The sequence below is a fragment of the Drosophila kikkawai genome, chromosome 3R, assembly GCF_030179895.1.
Source record: "Drosophila kikkawai strain 14028-0561.14 chromosome 3R, DkikHiC1v2, whole genome shotgun sequence".
Taxonomy (NCBI): domain Eukaryota; kingdom Metazoa; phylum Arthropoda; class Insecta; order Diptera; family Drosophilidae; genus Drosophila; species Drosophila kikkawai.
The window spans coordinates 25,480,862-25,506,411 of record NC_091731.1 but is presented as its reverse complement, the minus strand read 5'-3'; the positions used below and the strand labels follow the sequence as shown (position 1 = coordinate 25,506,411).

Here is a 25,550-nt window from a genome sequence, read left to right as displayed (position 1 = left end):
TGTTTTCTGTCATTTAGTTGGGTTATCTAAACAATTTATTAGTGTGCAATGCCCATAAGTGCTGGCCTATTTGTTTCTGTTTAAAATTCACAAGTTTACCTTGGCTTATTAGTTTTTATAGTCTATGTTAATTGTTGTTAATTGTATGATATATTAATTGGTGTATATGCCAACACTTGTTTGGTTTATCTACATAATTTATTGGCTTGATTTTGTTTGTTTTTATTCTCATTGTGAATATTTATTTGCTTGTTTATACATATGTATTTGCTTCTCAAGAATCTATTATCGATTTTGCATAAACATAAAAAGATATCGAGTCACTGGGCATTTGATAATACTTTTTAATCTGACTCAGCTCTTTATTATTATGAATAACAATCAAAATATAATACATCATAAATATATATATAAATTCGCAGAGAAGTTGGTTCTTAAAGCCTAAATTTTCTTTAAAATTGTTATATTTACATTTAAATAAAAAATCTTCTAGGTTATCAAGAATCTAGACTTATCTCAACATAGCTAAATTTCCCTCACAACTCAAAGGACAAAAGAAAGCGAAAATGGGAGCACGTCTGTGAAACATTTACCTTTCCTTCTTTGTCTCTATTCAACCGCTGAATTTTATTCGATTCTTTACCATTTTTTCTACTTTTCCCCCCCTGAAATTTTCGCTGCTATTGTATTTGCGTATTTATGTATCAAGGATTCAGAGCTGTGGGAAGGAGGTGTGTCTGGACCTTCCACTTTTGATGCCCTCCTGCTCCACTTTCTCCCACACTTTATATTATTTTTATTTTTTTTGGTTCTTCCCACTGCCGGATTGTGTCTGACTTTGGTCTAACCCGAGGCTAGTCGCATAAAATTTGCATATAATTTGCGTTGCTTTTTTATCCTTTTCCTTGCTTTGTTTTATTTGCTGTTGGCGCATTTGTATTTTATGTGCTCAGCTTGTTTAGCAGATCAGAGTGGAACGGATTGTGGGCGTGTCCTTGGAAAATTGTAAATATAAATATGAGCTGATAAATGGTAATGGCAGAAATCTATTTTCCTTAGACTTAATAAAGCAATATCCTGGGTTTAAGGCAATGCTTTATGATTTTAAGAATAACTCTAAAGGGAATATGTTTTGTTATTTAAGAAATATTCCTCATATTCTTAAGTTAACTAAGTCTAACACTTTGTAAAGAAGAAAGAAATCAGCATGCACTCAAGTCGCTACCATGACAGACTGGCGCAGCATCGAAACTGGCTGGCCAATAGGCTAACAAGAGGGATAAACCCCAGAAGACTGAGGAGGAGGTACCCTGGAGACCTCATTTTTCGGTCGCCTGGGGCCAGAAGCAGACGACCTACAATGTGATGTTTATGCTATTTTGTAATTATGAAAATGCTAACCAATAAGGTTGCCGGCGCGCCCGCTTTAGGGCTGAATTAACAGACACTAAGAACACAAAGGGGTAAACAGTACTCCCCGTATGCCTTAATAAATAATAGGAAAAAAAAAAAAAACTTTGTAAAATCTTAAACAATTTGTATCTTACATACAGAAAGGTTTTAAAGACTTTTAAAACCCGTTTCCTGAAGTGCAGTGGCTTCAACAATGTAATCTTATCATGCCGCGAAACGATCCATTTAAGTAGCTTTTATATGCACCAATTACAATTCCCCAATTCCCTCGACTAATTAATTGTTTAATGCACTCCGGCTTGTGCTCCACTCCATCCATTTCTGCCGTCGATTCTGTATTTTTCCAGTGCGTTTTCCAAAATGGCCGCTTGCATAAACTCCACACAAGCACACACACCCACACACGCACGAGATAATGGCTAATGGGGTCGCTGGTGTCCAAAACGGCGGCCGAGGGTTAAGGGGCCCACCGAGTTGGAGATTTTAATTACCTTCTGAATTTATGCTAATTCATATTTGAGTATGTAGACGTCGCATCTGGCAAATGCGGCCTCTGCGCCACATATCTGTATCTGCCTATCTGCGGGCTGTATCTTTATCTGCAAAATGTCCTCCTACCCGTGCAATGTGCAGCCTCAAATTGGGCATGCAATTATGCCTTGTTGGACTTCAGCGAAATTTATGCGCGAATTCTCGTTACAACGAGAACTTTGCTGCGCGACCTTAAACATTTCAGCAACATAAAAGCTTGACATGGTGGTTTCCAAGGGGGTCTTTTAGAGGGGTTTCTTGGGGAGATTTTCCCTGAGAACTCTTGAGCTCACGCTGCTGTTGAAATTACTTTTGCATCCGGTGCATTTTCGGTGCGAATCGCCCCGCAAGGTCCGTTTGCAGACCTCAAAAGCGTGAGTTTCATGGCGAATTTTTACAGTCGCCTTCCGATGAAGCCATTTTCCTTGTGGAAGCCCAAAGCAAAAAAAGGAAAAGCTTTTGGCTAAGTGAAAATGCGAGCTAACGGAAGCACAGCGGGGCAGCACAGCCGGAAAATCAGAGAGAGAGTGGCAGGAGGAAGGGGGGGAGCCTGGAGGAGTGGCAAACATCAAATGCGAGTGTTCAGTGCAGCGCACAAATTGAAAACAAATGGCACAGGCCCTGCACAGAATTATTTTGGCTCGCTCCGTGCGCTCCTTATGCCTCTCTGCGTTCCTCATACGAATTTAAACGAGTTTTCCCGGTCGGGGTTTTCATTAAGTACTTCTTTTCGGCACGTTTGCACTCCCTACTTTATGTTCTGACATGGCATTTGGATATATGTAGATGGGGGGTTTTGAGAAGAACATTTGTGTGCATTTTCTACACTAGGATATTTATTTAAGAGGATTTATAGGAAAAAAGTCACGAAAACTACTTAGAAGAAATCAATTCTTAAGCGTTTAAAAATTATATATGAAATCTTAAGGCTGTATGTATCTTAAGATTGTATGAAATATGACTGTGCAATTATTTTTAAGCGTTTTCAGATCATAAATACATAATTAAATAGTAAAGTCTTAACAAATCCTAAACTTGACTGAGGTAGATTATAAAACCGTACAACTTTTGGCTAGTTCCAAGCTATTCATGTAAAACAATTTCATAATTATTTTAGAGTGAAGCTTCTTGACCATTTTAATTTAATTAATATTGGCCCCAAGCTCAGAACTTCTTCAGCTTGTCCCCCGTAGACCCTGTTCATATTTTCCCTTTTCTTTTGGTGTGGCCAAAATGCGCCCATTAGAGAGGTACGTGGCCAGAACCACTTGGCCCATAACTCACAGCGAATGACCTTCTGCTGCAGTCGGAAAAAAGACAGAAAGGCGGAAGAGGAAGGGGAGATACAGAAAGAGAGAAGAGGACCGACAAGGAATGTGTATAAAGGATGCGATCCGGCGGACCTTTTAATTCCTGTACAAGGCTGCAACAGCACCGAAAAAACCAAAGAAACAAACGAAAGAAATATGAGGGCAAGGAGTAAGCTGGACTGGGCCTTGGTCCTGCCAGGATCCGTTAAGGATTCCAAGCTCGTTGGGCATTTTAAGCGATTGCCAAGCCATGATAAATCGTGGAACTAATTTAATTAAAGTTTACGGCAACACTGGGCCAAGTCCCCTGACTTCTTGGCTGCAATGCAGACTGGCAGGGCAAGCTGATACAGATACGGCGACGGATGCGAATAGGGATACAGATACAGATGCGGCTGCAGTTGCAGATGCAGATACATGGCCCGATAAAGGGATTCAATTAAGGAAAACATACATTTCAAGCAGGTGGAAGCACAAAAAAGAGCTAATGAAATAAAGACTCGTAAAAACGTTTTTGCAGGCCTAATAAAAATGTGTCATTTGATTCAAATACCTTCTTCTAGATACATATTTGATAAGAAGAATAATTTTAATTAAAGGAAAACTATAAATCAATGCAGAAGAATAAGTTCTAAACATTGCTCCTAAATACCCTTCATCTTGGTTTCATAAAGACTCCAAACTTGACAGAAATTGAAATCTCACTGGGGACTTCATAAAGTTTTTGGTTTCAGCCCGCAGTGATTTATGCTTTGAGGTTGCAATTAATGAAACTAACTATCGTGTAGAGCTCACGGCCACATAATAATGTAATTGCGAATCTGAAAACAATTTTGCCAGGGCATGCCATTGTCCAGCCATTTATTTATGGCGTTGGGACGGACACGAGCGAACAAACAAGTTTGCTGCCTGCTTTTAATACACCAACTGGCCAGAGGCAGCGGCAGAAAGGAACATAATTAACACAAATACATATGTTTTTATGAGGAATATGCATCAGATAGCGGAAAATGTATAGTTCTGTTATTGTTATTGTGTGTGCGGCCAAAGCGCATTATGCACACCACGCCCGGCCTCATAAATAAACGCAATTTTGCTGTAAATTACAGATTAAAATGGAAACTAAAATGCAGCTGGGCGTGGCATCCCCCCCAAAAGCGGCCAGGAGGCGGGGACAGGCAGAAGTTTTGGCCAGCCCTGGATCTGAAGACATAAATAACAAGTTCATTTTCATTTAATTGCACATTTGCGCACACGAAATCGTAAATTGCTAGGGCCCAGCAGATACGAATTTGGAATTATGATTTCTGCTTATAAAGTTTATGCGAACGGACCTCAACTCCTTCTGCGAGGGACAGCGAGCCCCGGATTTCCTGGACCCAGTTAAGAATGCAAACAAATTTAAATATTAAATGCGCTGCGGCCAGTGGACAAAGGTGAGCATTAGGGGTTGATGTGGGCTGGGGTTGGGTTTGTTTTGTTTTGTTTTGTCCTTTCAGACCAACAGGACTTCTGCTCGACTGTCCACGTCCCGAACTGTGCGGAACTGTAACTAAAGCGGCAACGACCAACTTTTGCTCAAGTACACTTGGCTGTCTACCATTTTGCTGGCGAAGTTTGTCGTGTTTTTCCAAATTGTTATTTGACTTTTTTTCTCTGTAAATTTCTCAACGCCCCGAAGGCAGATATGCTGCCAAAAGTTTTCTCCTCCGCCATATTTATGGCAGTTCTTCTTTCCCTGTTTACCGGGGAATGGCTGCTTCCGGCTATCTGCTACACCGGATCGGCACACGGACACGCGCACGGACCGGGATCCTCAATAGTAACGCTCCCGTGACCTACCCTGTAGTTCCGGGCTTTTGTTTATATGGCGTCCGATGTCGGACTGCTGCCTCGATTATCAGAAGCTCGTCTCTACAGGTATCTCACAGGGTAGAAAGAAACAACTATGAAAGTGAAAATGAAGAAAAGTTAAACCAAGTGCGGGAAAATATTCAAAGTGAAATGGAAATCCAAAAAGTTTAATCCGAAAAGTAAATTAATTAAAAGACTTCGTTCTTAGAAGTTAATTCAAAAAAGGAAAGTTCCAACAAAGATTATTATTTAAAATATTAAATAAATGAAGTACTATATAAAGTGAAAATAATATTTAAAAGAAGAAGGTAGCTAACTTCGGCCAAAGATTGTATACCCCTGCTGGTTGCAATTCTATCAAACTATAAATCTATCATAACTAATCCAAAAATACATTAATTTCAATTCGGAAAACAGTACTTTGTTTGTTTTTAATAGTTTAAGAACACAGCATACTTAATTTGTAATGATATACTAATTTTAAACCAATTCTAAGACCATTTACACTTAATTTTTAACCCAAATGCTTTCCTCTTGAAACAACCAATGTTTTTTATTCCTCCTTTACTTTTTTATTGCAAATAAACATAAACTTTACTTGATACAACAGCTCATCAACAATGGATACTTTTAAAACAAAGTAAATATTTATAAATATTACGCGATAAGCTACAGATTATTGTATTTCTCTCCTTTCAAATCCTCCATGAACACTTTATGTTTTCTTTTTTCACCGTAGAGAAAACATGTCCTCCTGGTTGGCAGACATTCAACATTAGCTTTCAGCATCTCTGGATTCCTATTTATACCGCAGGCATAAAGAACCGGGGAGAATGGAGGAAAAGGCCAAGGAAAACACATCAAACCCAAAGCAAATACCAGACATAAACAAGGCAAACACCATGCGGCGTATACTTAATATCAGCAGCAGGACCACGACCAGGACCCACCTATAAACGTCATCATAACCCAGCAAACAACGGGGACAAGCAAATGGAGGGAGGAGGAGTGGGGAAAAAAAGAACAACGTCAGGCCCATCGAAATCATTATTTATGTAGGAAAACGTGGCGAGCTGGGAAAGCTGCCACCTCAGCTCTCTTCGATTTTCTTCGCCTTTCCTGCAAAACATCTGCAGACAATGGCGTGTACTTTCCACTCCCTCCGCGCGTCGCGTCGTGATTTTTGCCTCTGATTTTCCACGATTTTCCAGCACTTCTTCGCACTTCGCAGGGGGAGTTTGGCTAAGTGAAGCGCAACTTTTACGTGGGCCTGAATTATTAATAAACGTTAAAAGGCAGCGCCAATTGCCGGGCCAGCCCTCCTCAGACACCAGTAACGCCACCAGTTTCGCCTTCGATGTCCACAGGTACTTGCAGGTACTCTCACCCTTCAGCACTCCCGCCACCCCCCCGTCATAGTTGAGTTGATGTTTTATGTGCTAAGTAGTTGGGTAAGTCACCTGCGACAAGTTGGCTGAAAGCTTATTGCTTTACTTGGCTTTCTTAGCACTCATCTGGTTTCTGTTCTCGCCCTTATTCTCATCCCCTCCCTTTGGCACTCTTGGCAGAGAGCTTTGATGCCATTTGTCATCGCTTTGTTTGGGCAACTGACTTCAATGCCTTCCGATGATTTTTTCGGTTTACCATAGCTGTAAATGTCAGGCACTTAAAATGGCTGAGAAATTGCACATTTCATAATGGGTTTTGATCGTGGGAGGGGTCGAGTTTGATCGAACATATGTATATACGTGGCCTGGAAATGGTTGTTTTTTACGTACAAAATATTAAATAAATAACAAGCTTTGGAAAATCTAAATAAAGTGCGGTATTATGTGATCTTTATAATATATTCTTTTTTTGGATAAGCCCATAAATTGTCCTTGATTATATAGCCAATAATTTCACACATAATTTTACCTTGATAATAACTTAAATAAAGAGGAAAGCTTCAGGTATTAAAGCAATGGTATAAAAAATTAATAGTAATATGTTTTATAAATGTGGTTGTTAGGTTTTCCAATTATAAATTTAAATTTATTGACAGTTTGGCTTCACAGATAATGACTGGATTTTTATGTGTCTTAATTAACCAACCAACTAGATAATATTTTTGAGTTAAATGTTGTTAAAACTAACACTTTGAGTATGCCAGTGATTTAAGAAAGTTTGGCCAAAAGTCAAGGACAATATATATTTCCAATAATAATAATTTGATTATATTTTCAAGGCTATAATTCTATGCATATAAAAAAGCAAAATCTATTAAATGAATATTTAAAGCATTCAAAATTTTACTGAGAATTATTTGTTATTGAATTGAAACCTAAAATTATGTAGTCATTAATATCATTTGCTCCTCAGGCAATTGAGTTCCAAGTACCTCATGATTTTATTTAAATTTATTCAAGTATATATATAAAATCTTTCATCTTAATAATTATATATATAACTCATTTAAATCAGCCAAGTAGCTTTCATAATTTGAGTTTTGATTTGCTGATGTCCTAAGTTCCTTTAAAGCTTAAACCTAAATCGAACCAAGTTGGCCAAAAGCCAGAGACAAAGCGATATAAAAATGCCTCACGTTTCATCAAGGATGTCAGGGACGAAAGTTGGTTTTATGGCAGCTGCTGTCCTTGGGGAGGGATGCCAGGGTTCGAGAGCTGGCAAAATAACGAAAATGAAAGAATGCGATTTATTTTCGCATTGACAATCGTTTGATTTTCGCTGCGTTTTTCCTTTTTACGATTGGGCTGGGCTGTGCGCGGGTGGGTTTGGAAAATGCGGATGGTTTTGCCGGATTGTTTTTTTTTGCCAGCTCTTGTTGCTTTTATTGAGTTGGCAATTTCTTTGTCATTTGAACTGTTGTTGTTCGCTTGTTGTCGCTCGCTGTTTTACCCGCGTTGCCATGTCCTTTGTTTTTTCGCCTTTGTTGGATTTTCTGCTGCAGCTTTCCGCACATTGTCGTTTGGGGGAGAGCTGGAGTGGCTGGAGCGGCGGGATGAGCCGGCGAGGCAGCTCGTAAAATGATTCGCACATATAATTGCTTTTGTTGTGGCACTCCTCCTCACGTTGCCGCTCCTCTTCCCAGTTCTCGGCGCCCCTGGATCCACCCACAGCCATTTTACCAAGCGCGTTGAAATCATTCGTCAGGATTTATGCGAATGAGCGACAGTTTTTGCCATTTGTTTGCAATGCCAAGAAGGAGAAGGACAACGGCAGGAGCAGTCGGGGAAAATTCAGATGGGAAAGTGGAGCCAGAGGGTTGGCTGAGGGGGGCGGAGCAGCGAACATAAGCGATGAATGATGGTGTATCCGTATCTTGGCGCTGAAGTATCTTTGTATCTGGCGAGCAGCGCGACAAACAATTGCTGAATATATTTTACGCGTTTAGTTTCCTTCTCGCTTTCCATACACAGCAACAAAAAAAGATTAAATACGAAAATAAAAAGCTAAATTTATAAAAAAAATATAATGAAATTTAAAAGTACAAACAACTGATCATAAAAACAAACTTACTTATGTTAAGCTAAATAGAATAAAAGAATTTTTAGTTATGTATTAATAAATTCATTTTAAGACTATATTTTAGGAGATGTTAAAGGATTTCCCTTACCTTTTTCTCAGTGCCTGCTCTGTTCTGACTCCTTCCTTTCATTCCTTCCTCTGCTTCATTGCTGTCTATTTTATTAATTCGTTTTATTTTGCTTCGCGTGACAAGTTGACATAAATGGACAAATTGAGCTTTTAAATTTGTCGCAGGATGGAGCAGCAACAACAAAGGCGCAGATCCCAACACTGAGGAGGTCCACCAGCCAGGACGATAGCCGGCCAAATAAATACAAATTGTTTCGCAAATAAAATTGATTACCCGCAGCAGCAGGAACGGGATCGAAAATATTTATTGGATTAACATAAACTGAATGCTGGGATTTATGGCCCAAGTTCAGACTCGGTTTCAGTTTCATTTCCAGAGTACCGGCTGGTGGGTTAATTATTTGGGTCAGGTCCTATGAACTTGCCATTATATTGTTTTTATCACCTTTCTGGAATTTTAATTGTTGGTGAAATTTTAAAATTAAAAAAAAAACTATCATAATAAATATGTGCTTTTAATTCTGAAAAAAAGAAGTGGTTTTCAAATGATTAATAAGAAGATTTGAGCATGGCTAAGTAATTCCGTTTTAACTGGGAATTAGGGTATTTATAAAGATTATTTTAAAAGTATCAACTTGTGGAAAATTAGATGTGAAACTAGGTAAGAGACTACTGAAAAGCCATGTTAAGCTGCCATTTCAGATGATTTACAGCTTCCAGGTTTGCCTGATTATTTTCCAAAACCTTCTTAAAGAAAAACTCATATAGCGCCAGAGAATACGAAAGTTTTAAGAAAATAAAATCTATAATGAAAAGTAATAAGAAATAGTTGTTATTTTTTGAAAGGTTTTCATTGTTGCCACTGTTTACATTATTTTGACAACAATGCTGACAGCTTTCGTTTGTTATCGATTGTGGAAAAAGCAACTATGCAGCTGTTTAAAATATATATAAATTACCTTCAACTAGTTTTTCATCATTCTGTGTTCTGACGCCGAAGTGAAAACAACAGAATTAATTTTTTTTTGTCTTGTTTTGTATATTTTTATTTTGTATATTTCTTTTTTGTATTCAATTGTTGCGTATAGTAATAACATATTTTCCAATAATGGGAAAGCAATGATTTTTATTTAATTTTTAATTTAATATGTTGCTTTATTATTTTATTTTATTTTTTTTTTTTTATTTAGACATATTTCCTTGTGTGTTGTTTCAATACCATTCTCAAGGTGTTTCTTAATTAGTCTCTTTGTTAAGAATGTTGACTTCAATTAGTTTATATTATATTATATTATATTATAGTTTATTTATCATTCTGTTTTATTTTATAGTTTTTTTATTTCTTGACTAATTTGTTGTGTTGTAGATGTATTCGTGTTCCCGGTTGGCTAGTTTGCAACTGATGCCTTATAACAGCCTTTTCAACACAGATTTACTAAAATTTAAATCTGATTTAGCTGCTGGCTTATATAAACCAATTTATTTTTATTTAATTTAATTTTTTTATTTATTTTATTATTGCATATTCAAAGGGTTTCTAATTAATCTCTTTGTTGGGTATACCTACTTCAAAGCGATAAATATTTAATTTGTTTTATTTTATAGTTTTTTATTTCTTGAATAATTTATTGATTAATATCCATTATGGAATTGTACACCATTTCGTGTTCTTGGTTTGCTAGTTATGCAGTTAATGCCTTACGGTCGACACAGATTTAGCCCTGCTGGCTTATATAAACAAATTTATTTTATTTTATTTTAACATTTTTTTTTGTATATATTTTTATAAAATAAAAATTTTTTTAAAAATTAGTTTTTTGTATTTTTTTATTTTTAATTTATATTTTACATGTAAAGTCCGCTGGTTTGTGTCTAAGATAAATCAACAGGACCTTGTGGAATCTATTTTAAACAGCCAACAGAGGGAGACTGCTGGCATTGCCTCCGCAATAAATACTCCGAAATATGGGTTTAACTATTTAAAATTAATGTTCTGTATTAAAGCCTTTAAATTAATAAATTTATTTAAATTAATATTAAACACCCTATTAGAAATAAATAAATTAAAAAAAATTATATATAATAAATATTTCTTTAAATTGGCTTCAGAGGCGCAACTATAATCGAGATCCAAACGCAATATTTGCCAGAAAAAATAATGTCGCAAGTATCTGTTTTTTCCGTGAGTTCGAGACAGCGGCATGTCAACGAAATAATCAACAAAAAGGACATAAAAAAGGCATAGGTCTAAGCGAGCGGCAGAAATGACATTGACGGCTATGTGAACGGAATAAAATTTCATCAGAAACGCCACTGTCGCGGGGCCCACTCAAACACAAAGGCGAGGGTAAGAATTGCAAATGGATGGAATTGCTACTTTCATCTGGGATCCTTTTCGGTTTCTGCGTGCAGGGGAACTTTCACTCCGGCGCCGGGGTGGTGTCCTGCCGAATCGGTTGGTGAGGGTGGAAGGTGCGAGTGGATGGGGATGCGGACGTGAGGGATGAGGGTGAGAGCACACATCATATATGAGGATTTGCGGACCCTTCAGGCCTTCTCCAGCTGCCATGGCCACGTCAAGGAGCTGTCAGTGGCAAAAACAAAGCCCTCAGATGGCAGCCATAATACATGCGCAGAAAAAGTTTACGATTTTGTCTGAATTATGGAATTATATTGAAGATTGTGCTTTAATAAAGTAAAGTAACTGGGATTGTGAAAATTTAAATGAACTTTTAAACTATATAACTGAAAATTTAATTATATTAAAAAAAATAGTAATGGATAAGCTTACAAGACATGCTACAAAATACTTAAAGATATTAAAACAATTTTACTATAACTATGTTCAGAAATAATTTGAGTATTAATGGTTTTTATTTTTAAGTGTACAAAATGGGGATACAAAATCTACAAAATGTGCCCTCTTCTCATCCTTACTCTCTGCCCTTTCCAAAAGAGGTGTTAAAGGCCGTTCTGCTGCCTCAAACTGTAAATTTGTAAAAAGAAAAAAAAAAAATATATATATATACTAAAGAAAAACTGTCCACCGATTCGAGTGCTTCACTCTCTCTGAACGCGAATAAAATTGGAAACCAAACGCAAAGAAACGAAATGAAATGAAACGAAAAGAAACGCCTGCTGCATTGTGCAGTTTGATTAATGATCGAATGTCAATTACCGCAGATACTTTTGCCGCTCGGCATCCAAAAAGAATAGCAAAAACAAATGGGATGAGCATTAGGATGCAGGCGAATTTTATATATGTACCTAAAGATATGTATATATGTATACATATATGTATATACAAGTAGTATTTGATTTTATTTCTGCCTAAAATAAGTTTTCTTAAATATGTAATAATTTCATTTCTGAAATTAAGATATATTGTGAAATGTTTCATATATAACAAAGTAAGCTAACTCAACTCACATGCAATTTTGCTCGCTTATCAATGAATTTCAATGCAATTTTCCGTTTACCGGAATCCTTTGTGTTTTCCCAATATTTTGAGATAGTTTTCGAGCAGCTCGTTTTCTTTAACATTTGACTTTTCGCAGCGGTCTACCGGTCAAAGCGGAATCCTTTCCCCTCTGGTAATCCAGTCTCATCCTCTGTCATCCCGGATTATCCCAACAGAAGTCAAGGGAGCCGGACCGGCCCACCGTCTCAACCCTTTGACTAGGGCCTTTAATATATATAGTAAACCCGTAGTCCCCATGCGGTCCTGGCAGGCAGAAAAGGACGAAACAAAGCGAAACAATTAGCTGCGTCTACTGTTGCTAATTTCGCTGCATCGGCAAACCTTTTTTGCATACGGAAACGCCCACGCGCCGTCGGGCGGCACAAGTGAAGGGATTAGAACGGTAAAAGGACCCGCTGCCTTCGTGCTGGGATATACGGAATATGCGGGATATTCGAGGCCTCCAGTTTGACTTCTTCCAACACGCCGTTTGATGAATGCCGCAGGACATTTTCGTAGAGCCCTTGCCGGCTACCGTTCTGGCTCGAACCGGGACTGTTCCCAGAAATGTCAGCTAATTGTTTTCACCTTGCCAATTAGTAGGCCATTTAATGGCAAAACAGCCCGAAGCCAAAACAAACAACGCGGCAACGAAAAAGCTGAAGGGCCATCAATTCTCATTAAGTTTGAATTGGAAACAAATTCCAGGGGACAAAGGAGAGCGGGCCGCAGAAATAAATCAAAGTGCAGCCAAGGCCGGAGCCACAATTATGTGCAACAATGCACCTCAAGTGTGGCCCTCGGCAGGAATCAATCAAGTCTCATCACTCAAGTCGCAACTCCAGTCCAGTCCTCCCCGCCCCTTCTCCTGTGTATGTGCCCTCTCCTTTTCGATTTAATTAATGTGTGGCCATTTATTAAATTGGCAGCTCAGCCTTCTTCCACACACAGTGGTGGTCAAAGTAGTGTGACGTAGAGCCAGGGAAAAACATGTATTTAGATTATATATTATTTATTTATTATATTTTTTTAGGTAATTTAATATTTCTATATATTTAATCATATATTTAAGACATTTAATTTGTTTTATCTAATTTTATAACATAAATAACTCAATATTTAAATAAATATTTGTATATGCCATTGGTAAAAATCAATGCTATTCTTTTGGAGAGAACTGTGTGTTCACTCCTCCTCCTCCTTCTGGGAGCCTGCGGTTGGTCCTACTCCAGTCCCTTCCCACTTTCCTCTACTTGCGTGTTGGCTGCCTGCAACCGATCCAGCCTAATTTGTAACCATTAACCCATGTATTATGTTGGCCACGCCAGTGCCCAGGCGATGGATTGGCTCTTTGAGGCCGGGACTGGTATATAAATGGCCAGATGGATGGCTGCGCTGAGTTTTGTCTATTAAAAATCATTTAGAACAAATGGTTGCCGGATTTGTGGTCTCTTCTAGTGGTTACCAGAGAAGGTGTGAGGTCGTTTTGTGGGATTTAATGGATTAACGAAATTTCCTAGAATATCAATAACGTAACCTATTGATATAGTAGACTTAGAAGTCTTTCCTTCTTTTTTGAAGCAAATTCTTTCCTAAATCCTCCTATTGTTTCAACAATACAGATTCCTATATATATGTTAAACAAAGTCGAATCAAATTATTCAAGCAAGGCAACCCTTTCTCTGCTGGACTGTATGTGGTGGGTCCTTTTGGAGGGGCATCTGACAAGTGAAGCTACCGTTGGTCATAATTACGAGGGATCCGCGGCTCCCTGCGCTGTCTGAAACTCTCCGAGGACCTGTCAAAGTGTTAAATTATTCCCCTAACACGTGCTCATGCTCTCGTAATCACTTTGAGCTGCTAATTTCAACTGCAGCGACTTTGTCAGCGTCTTCGTGTCCATCTCTCCCTTTCTTTTGGCCAGTTCTGGAGTCGTTCCGGTCTATAAGTAGGTCTTAATCCCTTTATCGCTGGGGACGAGTGCGCGCAATTTCCAGTTTTGGATTCCGAGTCGGGACCCCAGGCTCGCGTCGCAAGGAGCGGAGCCGATCGTTTCGCAATGATAAATTAAGCGCTAAGAGTGTTTCCATGTACCCGCCGGACAATCCAGTGTCGCGGATCGGGGGTAGATTGATTATGGCCCGGAGTCGCTGGGCACTCTCTGCCGGTAAACCCGGGTCATTGTCAACGCAGGCCACGCCTGACCAAGCAGCTAAAATTCGCAACAGGACCTCCTTCGCCCGACGCGATTCGAGGGAAGTGAGCTAAGACCAGTTTATCGCAAACACTCTGGCTGCGGAGGATCCCAGCACGGGAGATGATTTCTTGTTGAACATATTTCCAGAAGCCAACAGGTGCCAATGGGCTGCGATCAATCATTGGCGAATCGATTTTTAATTAAGAACTCTTGTTAGCATTTGGCGACCACATCACCGCTCCTGCACCGTCCAACCTGATTGCCAACAAAGGCCCGTTGAATTCTTTAGTGCGAAAGCCCCCAACAAAAGGAGCTGGGGCGGGACACTCGACGCCAATCGATTCTGACTTTGGCTACCCAGCAGCGTTTGGGCCATGATGTTTAAATTTGTCCTAATTAGTTGACAATGAGCGATGATGAATCAGCGGATTATTATATAGGCGAGCTCGCCAGTGTGCATGTCTTCTACTGGAATGAGTAGGCGGGTTAAGAGAGCAATCGATCAAGGGAAGTTCCTAACTCAGAATTGTTTGAGGATTTCTATAAAATTTGAGATTTACATAATAGGTTTTCTCCCTTTTTAACTTAATTGGAAAATCCCAAATAAAAATATGTATTGCTTCAATTAAATCCTTTGTTTATTTTGGTTTCCATAAACAATATATTCTCTTTATATCAGATATACTCTTCATGTTTCCGTTTTATTTGTATCCATAAAATATACGTACGAACTTACATACATCTAGAGACGCACAACAAATGCCAACTACACTCGGTAATTATATTTAAGGTAATTATAATATACAAATAAGCCATTCTATATGTATTTTATATAGAGCTAAGTGTAAGCCACTTACCAGCTATGACGAATCTTTCTAGGCTTTATACAAACTCTTATACCTGAATCTTAGGGTGCTTAAGTACAACTCATACTATACAACATTTGTGGGAATCGGGAATACAACACTATATCTATATCTATAACTATAACTATAAGATGAGGGTTCGTTTACCTAGTGGTCGATCCTTAACTAGACTAACTAACTACGTTCACTGTATACTCCGATTTGTCCTTAACCTTGTCCCGCGTACAAGGTCGTAGATCCGAAATGAGAAATAAAATTATACAAAGATTGTTAGGGATAGCTAATGTACAGTGCTGAAGACATCTTGCAGATTTCCCCGCTGATTCTACAGGGCCGTCAGATCATAATCCTGTTTGATGTGAAGCTGCAGATTGGTCATGAGATCGGATTGCTGCTGTTGTTGTTGTTGTTGCTGTTGTTGTTGGTGGCCATGCAGGTTGGTGTGGCCCATTTGATTGTTATTGTTGTTGTTGAGGTTGTTGCTGTTGTTGTTGTTATTATTGTTGTTATTGCCGCTGCCATTGTTGTTGCTATTGCCGAGGAGCTGCTGCTGAGATCCCGCATAGTTGTTGGCCGAATCTGATGCTGCCGGTATATATGGAGGATTTCCCAGCGAAGAACTAACGTCACCGATGCTCTCCAAGCTGTCCGAACGGATGCACTATCGAGAGATAATTATATAAGAGTTTAATATATAATTAAGGTATATATATATTAATTAAGAACCGCCTTGAACACTTAAAAGTGTCGATCGCTTAAGCTATCAAGGAGTCTTGGTAAGAAACTGGACCTTAAGTGCCTGTTCCTGTAAACTTTCATCGCACAGCACTCACCTCATTCATCACCGGAGTCTGCTGTTGTTGCGTTTGCTGCTGCTGCGCTTGTTGCGACTGCTGCGTTTGCTTTTTGGAGGCGGCCCGCTTGGTGGCCTTCTTGGCTACCGGTGTTGGATTGCCGTTGGCGTCCACCGTCTTCTTGCGCACGTTCTTGGTGTTGGGCAGCTTGTTGTCCTTCTTCCACTTCATCCGCCGATTCTGGAACCAGATCTTGATCTGCCGCTCCGACAGCACCAGCGTATGGGCAATCTCGATGCGCCGCCGCCGCGTCAGGTAGCGGTTGTAGTGGAACTCCTTCTCCAGCTCCAGGATCTGGTGGCGCGTGTAGGCGGTGCGTTGGCGTTTCGGCTCCATTCCTGGCTGATACGACCCGTTTGCTGCACAGAAAAAAAAACGATAGTATTTTATTTATTAGTAAATCAATAAAATTAGCTTATAGAATTAGAAATATTGATATTAAGACACCATCTTTCCAAGTATTAAACATTCAGAAAACTGAAACTGAAATCCCTGGAAATGTATTCTAAACTTTAATGAGTTCTTAAAACTTCTTTCTGTGTAAAAGTCGCCGAGAGAGCCCCAGGATTTGCATAATTAATGATCGGAGAGTAAAAACAATATGCAGGGATGGCGGCAGTGGGGCACCACAATTAATACACTTCAAATTGCGTTTCATAACAGGCCAAGTTCTCAATAAATCTCCCAGATAAGTTGACAACCCTTAAAAGTTTTTCTCGCTTTCACCTTGGAACTGGTCAGGCCGCGGGGTTGGGGGGGCTCGGGATATTCCCAAGAATGAGGGGGGGCGGAACAGAGTGTTAGCCAGCGGGCACATGAAAGAGCCCTGTCAGTTGGACGCAGGATAATTAATCAAAATCAAATAGCGCGCCGTGGCCAGGATGTCAGGGCTTGTCCTTGGGCCTCCCGAAAAATTACGCGGCCGCAGTTCGTGTGGCCCGCTGGAAAATAAAACACATCTGAGGGTTGCATCCTTCCGCTATCCCCTTCCACTTCCTTACTCCGTTTTCTTTAATTTTTATCGCCGCCAGATAAATGCCTCGCACCTGCCACCCGGAGGAGATGTCTGTCCAAAGTCGGAGATGGACATCAAAATTTATATACGCTCCATCAATTTCAATTTGCCGCCAGCCCGGCTGATGTTTCTATCAGTGTTACAGTTGCCTCCGCACTTCCCGCCCGGGAGTTGTGCATTTATAAAAATTTCATTGCTCTGTGACAGACAGCTTTCGATTTGATAGAAATATTTCAATCCCAGCTCGGCCCGGCCCGAAACTTAGATTAATGATCCATGTCCAGCCAACCGTTGACAGGCCCCCAAAAGGGGGAAGTGGGGGTTATATATATATGTATATAATTCGGTTGGGTGGTCCATCGGATAGAAATGGACTAACATGGGTCAGCTCATCGTCGAGGAACCGGAGGGATCACAGCAGATGCGCTTAAGAGCTGCTGACAAGTTTTTATTCTTCATCTGCTGGTGTTTGGGGGGGCAGGTCCAGCCGTGTTCACAGCTCAGTGCCTTGGGGAGTTTAAAGTAAAAGGACATTCAGGGGTGAAAAAGCACACTCTGATGGTCATCGGGCAAGGGAGTGAGAAGTTTTCATTGGCTGAGAAATAACAAGAGCACAAAAGTGAGGCTGATGGACAGAACCGCCTACTGCAAAGGGTTGTGTAATATTTTCATAGAGCAATCATGCTGCAGTTTAAATTTAATAGTTTTTTAGGACCATCCATATCAGGCTCATATGTTCAACACTTCATAATCATTCAACAAAATTTCGCTTAAATAATTACACGTAACACTAATCCATCAATTACTGATTTGTGTTGGGAGCTACAATCGAAAACATGAAACGAAAATTAAAACAAAACCGAACCGAAATGATTCGAGACAACTGCAATATCAATTACAAAAACCCCAAAGGAGCAGGAAGCAAGGCAGATAACGAAAATAACACCGATCCCAATGTCAGCTGCTGCGTCAGCAGCGAAGTTGGCGTTGGCGGCATGCTGCGTTAATTCGTTTTTAATAAGTGCGTATCATTTCATTTCAACATTTCAACGAAACTGCCAAGCCCCGCGAAGAAGAAGGAAGAATCCGGCAGAGGCAATGGCAACGGCAAAGGCAAAGGCGAAGGCGAAGTTCACTCCAAGCCAAAGGAAACTGCGGTGTCATGGCTTAAGAAGAAAAACGAAAAAGAGTGCCAATTGCATTTTGAAACCGGCGAGAATGGCAGCCAATTTATGAAAATGCCAAATCATACAAGGCCAAGGAAATCAAGATTGCACAAGCAGCCAAGCCGGCGGACTCTTCTCTCCCTCCCAGGGGATGTGTTAGGTGGAAATGTGCTAAAGATCTGTGAACGGAGAACCCTGGAGACAAAGGGGAAACTGGCTGCATTGGCCTCGAAAACTGGCGCCCACGGTTGGACCTTGTGCGTAGGCAGCAGCTGCCCCGTTTCCTCGTCCCCGAGATATCCAGCTCGTTTTTTCCCCTGAAGCCTGACTCATGGTGGAAACTGTTGTTGGCTGTCGGCATGTTTGTCCCATCCAAAAATTTCATATGATTTATCATGCATTTGTGACTCTACAAATTCATTCAGCCAGCCAGCGAGTCGAGCGAGAGAGCGAATAAAAACTATGTCAGGCATTATTTCATAATCTCCCTGTTGTTGTCTGGCGGCCTCATTTGCGGGCTTTGGGCTTAAGCTAACCCGATTTTGAGGTGCGGTGGCCACCAGACAACTTCCGGGCTTCGGTTCCCCAAACTCTGTTCATTTTGCATTCGAGGCAAGAAGAAGTCCGAATCTAAATGATTAATTGCCACGGGGGATCAGCGGAGAGTGTGTAAATATCTGTGGTTAATCCGAAAAAGAAATTTGACTCGTGCCAACCCGAAAAGACACAACAACAGCAATTGTAATGAAATATAGAAAGAAATCAACGAAAAATATTTAACGGCTGTCATAATTCATTTATATAAACATTCATCAAAGGCATTTATGGTGGGCACAATGGAGCTAAATCACAGAGACGAATAAAACCTGTTCACCTATTAGAGGAAATCGCATTTCGAATGCAGCTAACAAATGGCTAGAAATTAATTTTCGGTCTGCACTAATGAATGCCCGAGCGGAGATTGCGCATACGCCGCGTTATCCAGCTGGGTTCTAAGTTTAAGACTTTACGCGGAGCTCAGAGTGTGTTTTCAACTTTATTTTGTTGTATTAAAGTGTGTGAGCTCATGGCAAGAAAAAAGGCAAGTCAACATTTCAACAACAGCGGGAGCTGCATCAGCAGCTTGTCAAGTGACTTGCAATTTGTGGCAGGCAAATAATAAAAATAAACATGAGCTCATGCTACTTACACATGTACGGGCAGAACACCCAAACCCTCCTATATATACCCGAATTTATATATATACATATATAACGTGCTTACATATGTATGTACAATGTAGCCAAAGTAAAGTACCCGCAGCACTTGAACTGGTTGCCGCGCTGTGGGAGAATGAGAATTGTTCTCCAACTCGAATTTTGTTAATTTAAACGCAAATACTTTGGGCGCTTTTCAATGGCTTTCAGCCAAGTGCACAACTAAATGGAAAAATATGTTAATTTGAGTACGGTTTAAGGAGTTAAGTAAGAAAACAGTTTCCTAGGAACACCTGTATGCAAAACTAATTATAGTATCCTATTCTTTTGGGGTATTTATTTGAATTTAAATATCTGAGCTTTGGAGACGAACAAAAAATAAAATAAAACGTGGAATCCAAAGTAAATTATTTAAATTAAATGTTTAAATCAGTGTCAAAGTTTTTCGTTAAATAATGCAATAACTAAAATGTATTCTTTTCACTTTTTAAGTTCTTTTGTTTAATAATATCTTGACGTAATTTGTGAGCTTTTGTTTACACATTTTAAACAGCATTCGCTTCACTTTCGATTCTGGCACTTGGCAGAAAAGAAGCCAATCGAATGACCATCAACAGTGTTATTCAACTAAGCCGCAAAGTCAGCACTTGTCCCAAGACGGAATCGTTTTGTTATGCCAACGAAATGGAAATAGAATGGAGCCGTAAAATCAAGCGAAACCGAACCCGAAGTGCAGAGTGCCAGAAGAAAGACGGAGCTGCTAAGAAGCTCACGACTTAAAGACCAGCGGCGAACAATGGAGAACGCGTAGAGCGACCTTGAAGATTCGTTGCTTTCGAGAAAAGAACGCGCTGAACAAACCCCACCAAATTGTGTATATATTTTATATATTTCTATATACCCGCCTGGCTGGGCTGGACAATGGGCAGAGTGTGGCAGCGGCAATAAAAGCTCCGCTAATTAAAGCCAATTTCAATAATTTGCACAGCTCCAGAGAACTTTATTGGCGTAAATTGCCAAACCAAAACAGAGACGGCAATAAGAGTGAGAAAGAGAGGCAGGGAGAGATAGACCTCTAATTATGTTTGCGAAGAGTCCAGCTGAGAGTCAGCCTCAGCTGTTCGTGCCCCATCTGTCATAAAGGCGAACTTCTTAATTTTTACTGCGTCATTTTCATCATTGTCATGCCTTCGGCCGCCGGTGATTACTCCCCTGATTCCGGCACCGCTTACCACCCCCAGGCCCACCGCTTTGCACTTTGGCAAAAGGCGCAATTCCAGCTGAGTTTTTACAGCATCTGAGCCGTCGGAGCCTCGTATATCTGTATCTGTATCTGTATCTGAGGCTTGCACTTTTTTCGCCGCTGAGCCGAGGCTTTTCCGCAAGTCATCGGGTAACTGTGACTCTCGGGCCAAAACTCAGCCTCATGGTGGAAACTTAATCGTGGACTTGCCATTGAAATTCAGTTACAAGGCTGTTCACGTTTCACTGTTCATTGAAAGCGGCATCGGCTATACTATATAGCTGTGTGTATCTCCTTGTATAAACATGAAACTTGTACGGGTTTTAGCCGCCTCATCTTGAGTCGCCGTCGTGCATGAAATCAATATTTCTCAGTCGAGATTTCCCACAGAATTTATTTGAGTTAAGTTTTTCGCATTAGCATGTGGCACAAATGTTGATCAATAAAATTGGAATATTGGAAAAATTCCTTGGAGATAATACATTTAATTTTTGATATTTAAAACATTAATTGTTTAATAGTTTGTAATTCAACATTTAGAGGGAAAAAAGAATTGTGTTTAAATAATATTAGAAATAATTTTTTGGTAAGGTTTTAATTAAGGGAATATTCCTTCGTCAATTAACTAAGGTTTTTATAGTTTATAAAATAACAAGATGGTTTCAAAGTCAAATAAATTATAGTTGTCACATTTTAGATCTTAATTCTTAAGTAAAATACTGTAAAAGAAAAATGTAACAATTTTAGGCCCAGCTAACTATCATTTGATAGTTTAATAATCAATTTAATATCATTCATTTGTATCAAATAAAACCTTATGATAGTGCTGAATAAAGTCTTCTTATTAGGCAATTGTATTATTATTCAGTAGGAAGATTTCTGTAAACACGTATTTATCAAATTTATTTCCTTATCATAAACACACCTCATTAATAGTTTCACTCCCTTGCAGCTAAACTCTCAATAAAAACCCTTATTTCATTTACTTTTCATTGCCTTTCAACACTTTTAATGGCAACTATTAAATAATCCACAAAATTGCTCTCCGAAATTCGTTTCACACCTAACTCGGACTCTTTTATTCCGGCTGAGCCAAAGTTTTGAACAAGTTTTAGGTCTGCCGTAGGGCAAAAAAAAAAATAAACAACAACAAAATAAATTAAGCAAGAGACCACACGCCACATCGCAGGCATAGTTTCGGGCCTTAGTTTCGGGCAAGTGTAAGTCATTTGTAAAGGGAACAACATGACACCGATGAGGTAGAGGGGACGGGTTTTGGGGCAACGAGACCTGAGACTGATTCCAAGACGGAGGCTGAGATGATGCACTGGCGATAATCAGGTTTCGTCTTGTTCTCGTGGTCGTGCGGTCATGATAAATGTCACAACATTAACATCAAATGACACGGACCATCCGTCACTCAGTCGGAGTATTCGCCCGGCGGCGACGGAGTCGGAGTCGGAGTCGGAGTCCCATACCTTGCGACTGTGTCAAATATGCCCCTGAGCGATCGGCTGCCAGTCTGTCCAACCGTCCGGCGAGCTACTTCGAAATTTTTTTCGAGTTTGAATTTTGATGAAAGCACTCCAAAAAATATTAATTTTATGGTAAAATATTTAGAGTACAATATATAATACTTTTATGATGGAGTACATACTTTTGTACTTCGAAATCTAATTTTCAAATTCGTGTTTAAGGTATGTTCTCAAATCATTTATATTTTTGATCCTCAGTTCTTTTTTTCTCGGTGTAAAGTCAAATTCCTAGCGGGACTAAAATCTGGAGTGGGCACTGGGAAACGCAATGATCCGATGAGGCATTTGACAATGAGCCAGTCGGTGTGGCGTTAAGCGAAACATTATAATTGCCCATTTGGGTCAAGGTTATGCTCGAACTGGAGTACTACGACGCTGTGCTAATTAAAAAGCAATCTATCAATGGAGTGTCCTCCTAGACTGGCCTCCTCCCGATCCTCTGGTAAATGCATTCGTCACCTACTTGCCGCCCGAAGGCATCCCCAATTCGGTATTATTAAAACAATAAGCGACGACAATCGCCAGTTGGTCGCTGGATATTGTTGGTAACACACTCGACACATGGCTGAATGAATTCCCCGTTTTGGACGCGACAATTAAGGGTAATTATCTGTGCCGGGCCACATCGAACTGTCAACTCAGCCCAACGGAGCCCATTCAGGCGGTCTCGGGTTCTGGTGAATGGAGGCGAGTGGAAACCTGTTCCCCATCTACGATTATACTTGGTGTTGCATTCGGTTTTTGTGTTGACCATAATGAGGTACCATATTCAGAGCTCTTGGCGTCTGTGGATTGAATGTGAGTGAGTCATATCACTCAATGGGTTTCCATGAATGCAAATTTTAGTATTTACTAATAAAATTTTACTTTTTAAAATTAAAGAAATGGGGCAGACTAGATCACAAACAAGACTTTAATCATACAGTCTCCCTAAAATTTTTATGACTATATGACTTTTTATTGACTTTAATAAAACCTTGCATTCCGATGCCACATTCCCCAGTCCCCTGTTTATGATATATCAATTGGCACCGTACCATTCAGCAGTCCAAGTTGACTTTAAGTCGGTTCAAGTGTTGAAAGAACTTCTGAAGAGGCCTTATTTCAAGGAGCCGCTCGGAGTGCTGATTGCAGACGAACGAAACACACTGGGGGATATGTGCATTATACTATATAGGAGCAGTATGTACAGGAACTTGTCATTTGGTGAACACGGTTCGCCCCCCGACACAAGGCGTGGCACTCTTGATTTTGATTAATGAGCTTGGACTCGCAGTTTTCTTTTTTTCTGTTACTCGGTTGGCTGGTGTCTTTGGCTTTTATTTTGTTTATTTTGCTTATTTTCATTTGTTGTTTTCGCCAAAGAGCGGGCATTACAGGGGCCTGTCAGTGGATCAAGTGGGTGTTGGCAGCTAAGTAATTTAATTAGCATACCCCGAAAAACGGGGCCACACTGGGGCCGCACACAAAGGGAGAGAAAACTTTCAACTCACCCACACCAGCCACATGGATCTTCTTCATCCAGGGATATATAATCCGCTCGCCGTCGGTCGTCTCCGCCATCAGATCGTCGTCGCTGTCTGAGTCCACGAGATCGTCATCGTTGTCATTGGAGCCCAGCTCGTCCGGGGATCGATCCAGCATAAGCCGATCCTCTTCCGACATATCATCCTAAGAGAGTCAATCGAAACATTGAATAGGCGCTCCCTTCAGGGGAGTATCTTTGGTGTATTTACGTTTTCGGATCCCATATCATCACAGCGCAATCGCATGCCCAGCTCTTGCAGTTGTTGACCGGCAGGTACAGCTTCTTCAATGCGTTTCTCAAGCTTTAAGCCTGAAGGAAAACGATATTATTAAATTGAATTATCATAAGTATTAAATATAGCTATGATCTATATAATATTGTATGATATTTGGTTTTATTTTGATTCCTTTTGTTAATATTAGACATTTGCGGGGTTGCAATTTACCAGTTTATGCAGAAAAAGAGAATTAAATTATATTTTCCTAAGCTTGACTTACTTAAATATTATATATTTTTAAAGTCAATAAATATATTTCGATAAAGCTGCTTAGCTGAACTAAAAACCGGTCTTTTACTACATTAGCAAAACATTTTGTAACAAACAATAAAAAACAAGTACTAAAAACGTACCGAACAATAAAAACCTTATTTAGGCACAAAATTATCGTAAAACTACAACTTTGGGGTACCTTTTAGTCCTATAATTCTTGATAACGCATAGCTATTTAGATATATCCACTTGGTTCTTCTATTTCGAGGGACTCACCTAACTCTTGCAGTCCTAGGGCAGTGTTCGTCGGTGGTTCCGTGGAGGAGCACTGAAGCGGCAGGTCCATCATCTGGGAGTGCGGTGAGTGTCCTTGGGAGCGGGTGCTGCCAACGCTTCCGTTCGCCGCTCCATAGCCGCCACCGTAGCCACCGTAGTAACCATTAGCTGATGCTGCCACAGCTCCGCCTCCGATAACTCCTCCGCTTCCTGCACCTCCGCTCCCGCTGCTATTATTTGGAACATTTACTGCCGGGCCGTATCCGTTTGATGGGTCGGAGTGCACCGCCCCGGCGGATATAAACTCGGGGGCGTGGTGCACGTAGTAGCCCAGGCTCTGGTGCGGATGGGCGTGCGGATGCGGATGCGAGGGCGGAGTGGCGGCGGCGTAGTTGGAGCTGTATCCACCGGCAGATGGCTGGTGGTGTCCGGACAATGCACTATTGCTGTGGTGATGCGGCAGTGAGTGGCTGTGCGAATGCGAGTGGGTATGCGGATTGTGGTGATGAGCCATGTAGTCGCTGACCATGTCTGCCGGATGCATGGTATGGGGATGTCCTGACATCCCGCTAGCCCCACAGGAGCCCACCGATCCGCCACCTGAGACCGCTCCACTGCCGACGGCACCGCTCATGTGGCCCGTGGAAGCGGTCATCGAGTAGTGGCCGTTGTAGTGATGGTAGTCATCGGCGACCGGCGGGAACTTGGGCTCCAGGCCATTGCCCATGGACATGGGACTCTGGACATGGTGCGGTGCATGCGGATAACCCATGAGGAATGAGCTCATGGCGGAGTGCCTCCGAAATCTTCGATTTGCAAAGGGGACTTTAGGTTTTCTAAGGGTTTTGTGTTAGCTTTAGATAATGGATTGGTCACTTTCACTCGTTCTGCTCATATTCCATAGCTTTTGCTTTTAGTACAGTAAATTATGGGTGGCAAGCAGCACTTGCTAAATGCAAATATTGCTTTAAGAATAATAATTACTATGTTTTTTAAGATTTTGGATTCGTTGTACGATT

The 25,550-nt window shown here is 40.4% G+C and overlaps 1 protein-coding gene across 1 annotated transcript; it reads right to left on the bottom strand.

Moving 5' to 3' along the window:
• Positions 1 to 15,035: 15,035 nt before the first annotated feature.
• Positions 15,036 to 24,647, bottom strand: Dfd (homeotic protein deformed). The gene is made up of 5 exons (XM_017175255.3): positions 24,532 to 24,647; positions 23,974 to 24,074; positions 23,731 to 23,908; positions 16,062 to 16,441; positions 15,036 to 15,889 (listed from the first exon to the last, which is right to left on the bottom strand). The coding sequence occupies exons 1-5, from the start codon at positions 24,602 to 24,604 to the stop codon at positions 15,554 to 15,556; spliced, it is 1,068 nt and encodes a 355-aa protein (XP_017030744.2). The 5' UTR covers positions 24,605 to 24,647; the 3' UTR covers positions 15,036 to 15,553.
• Positions 24,648 to 25,550: the final 903 nt, after the last annotated feature.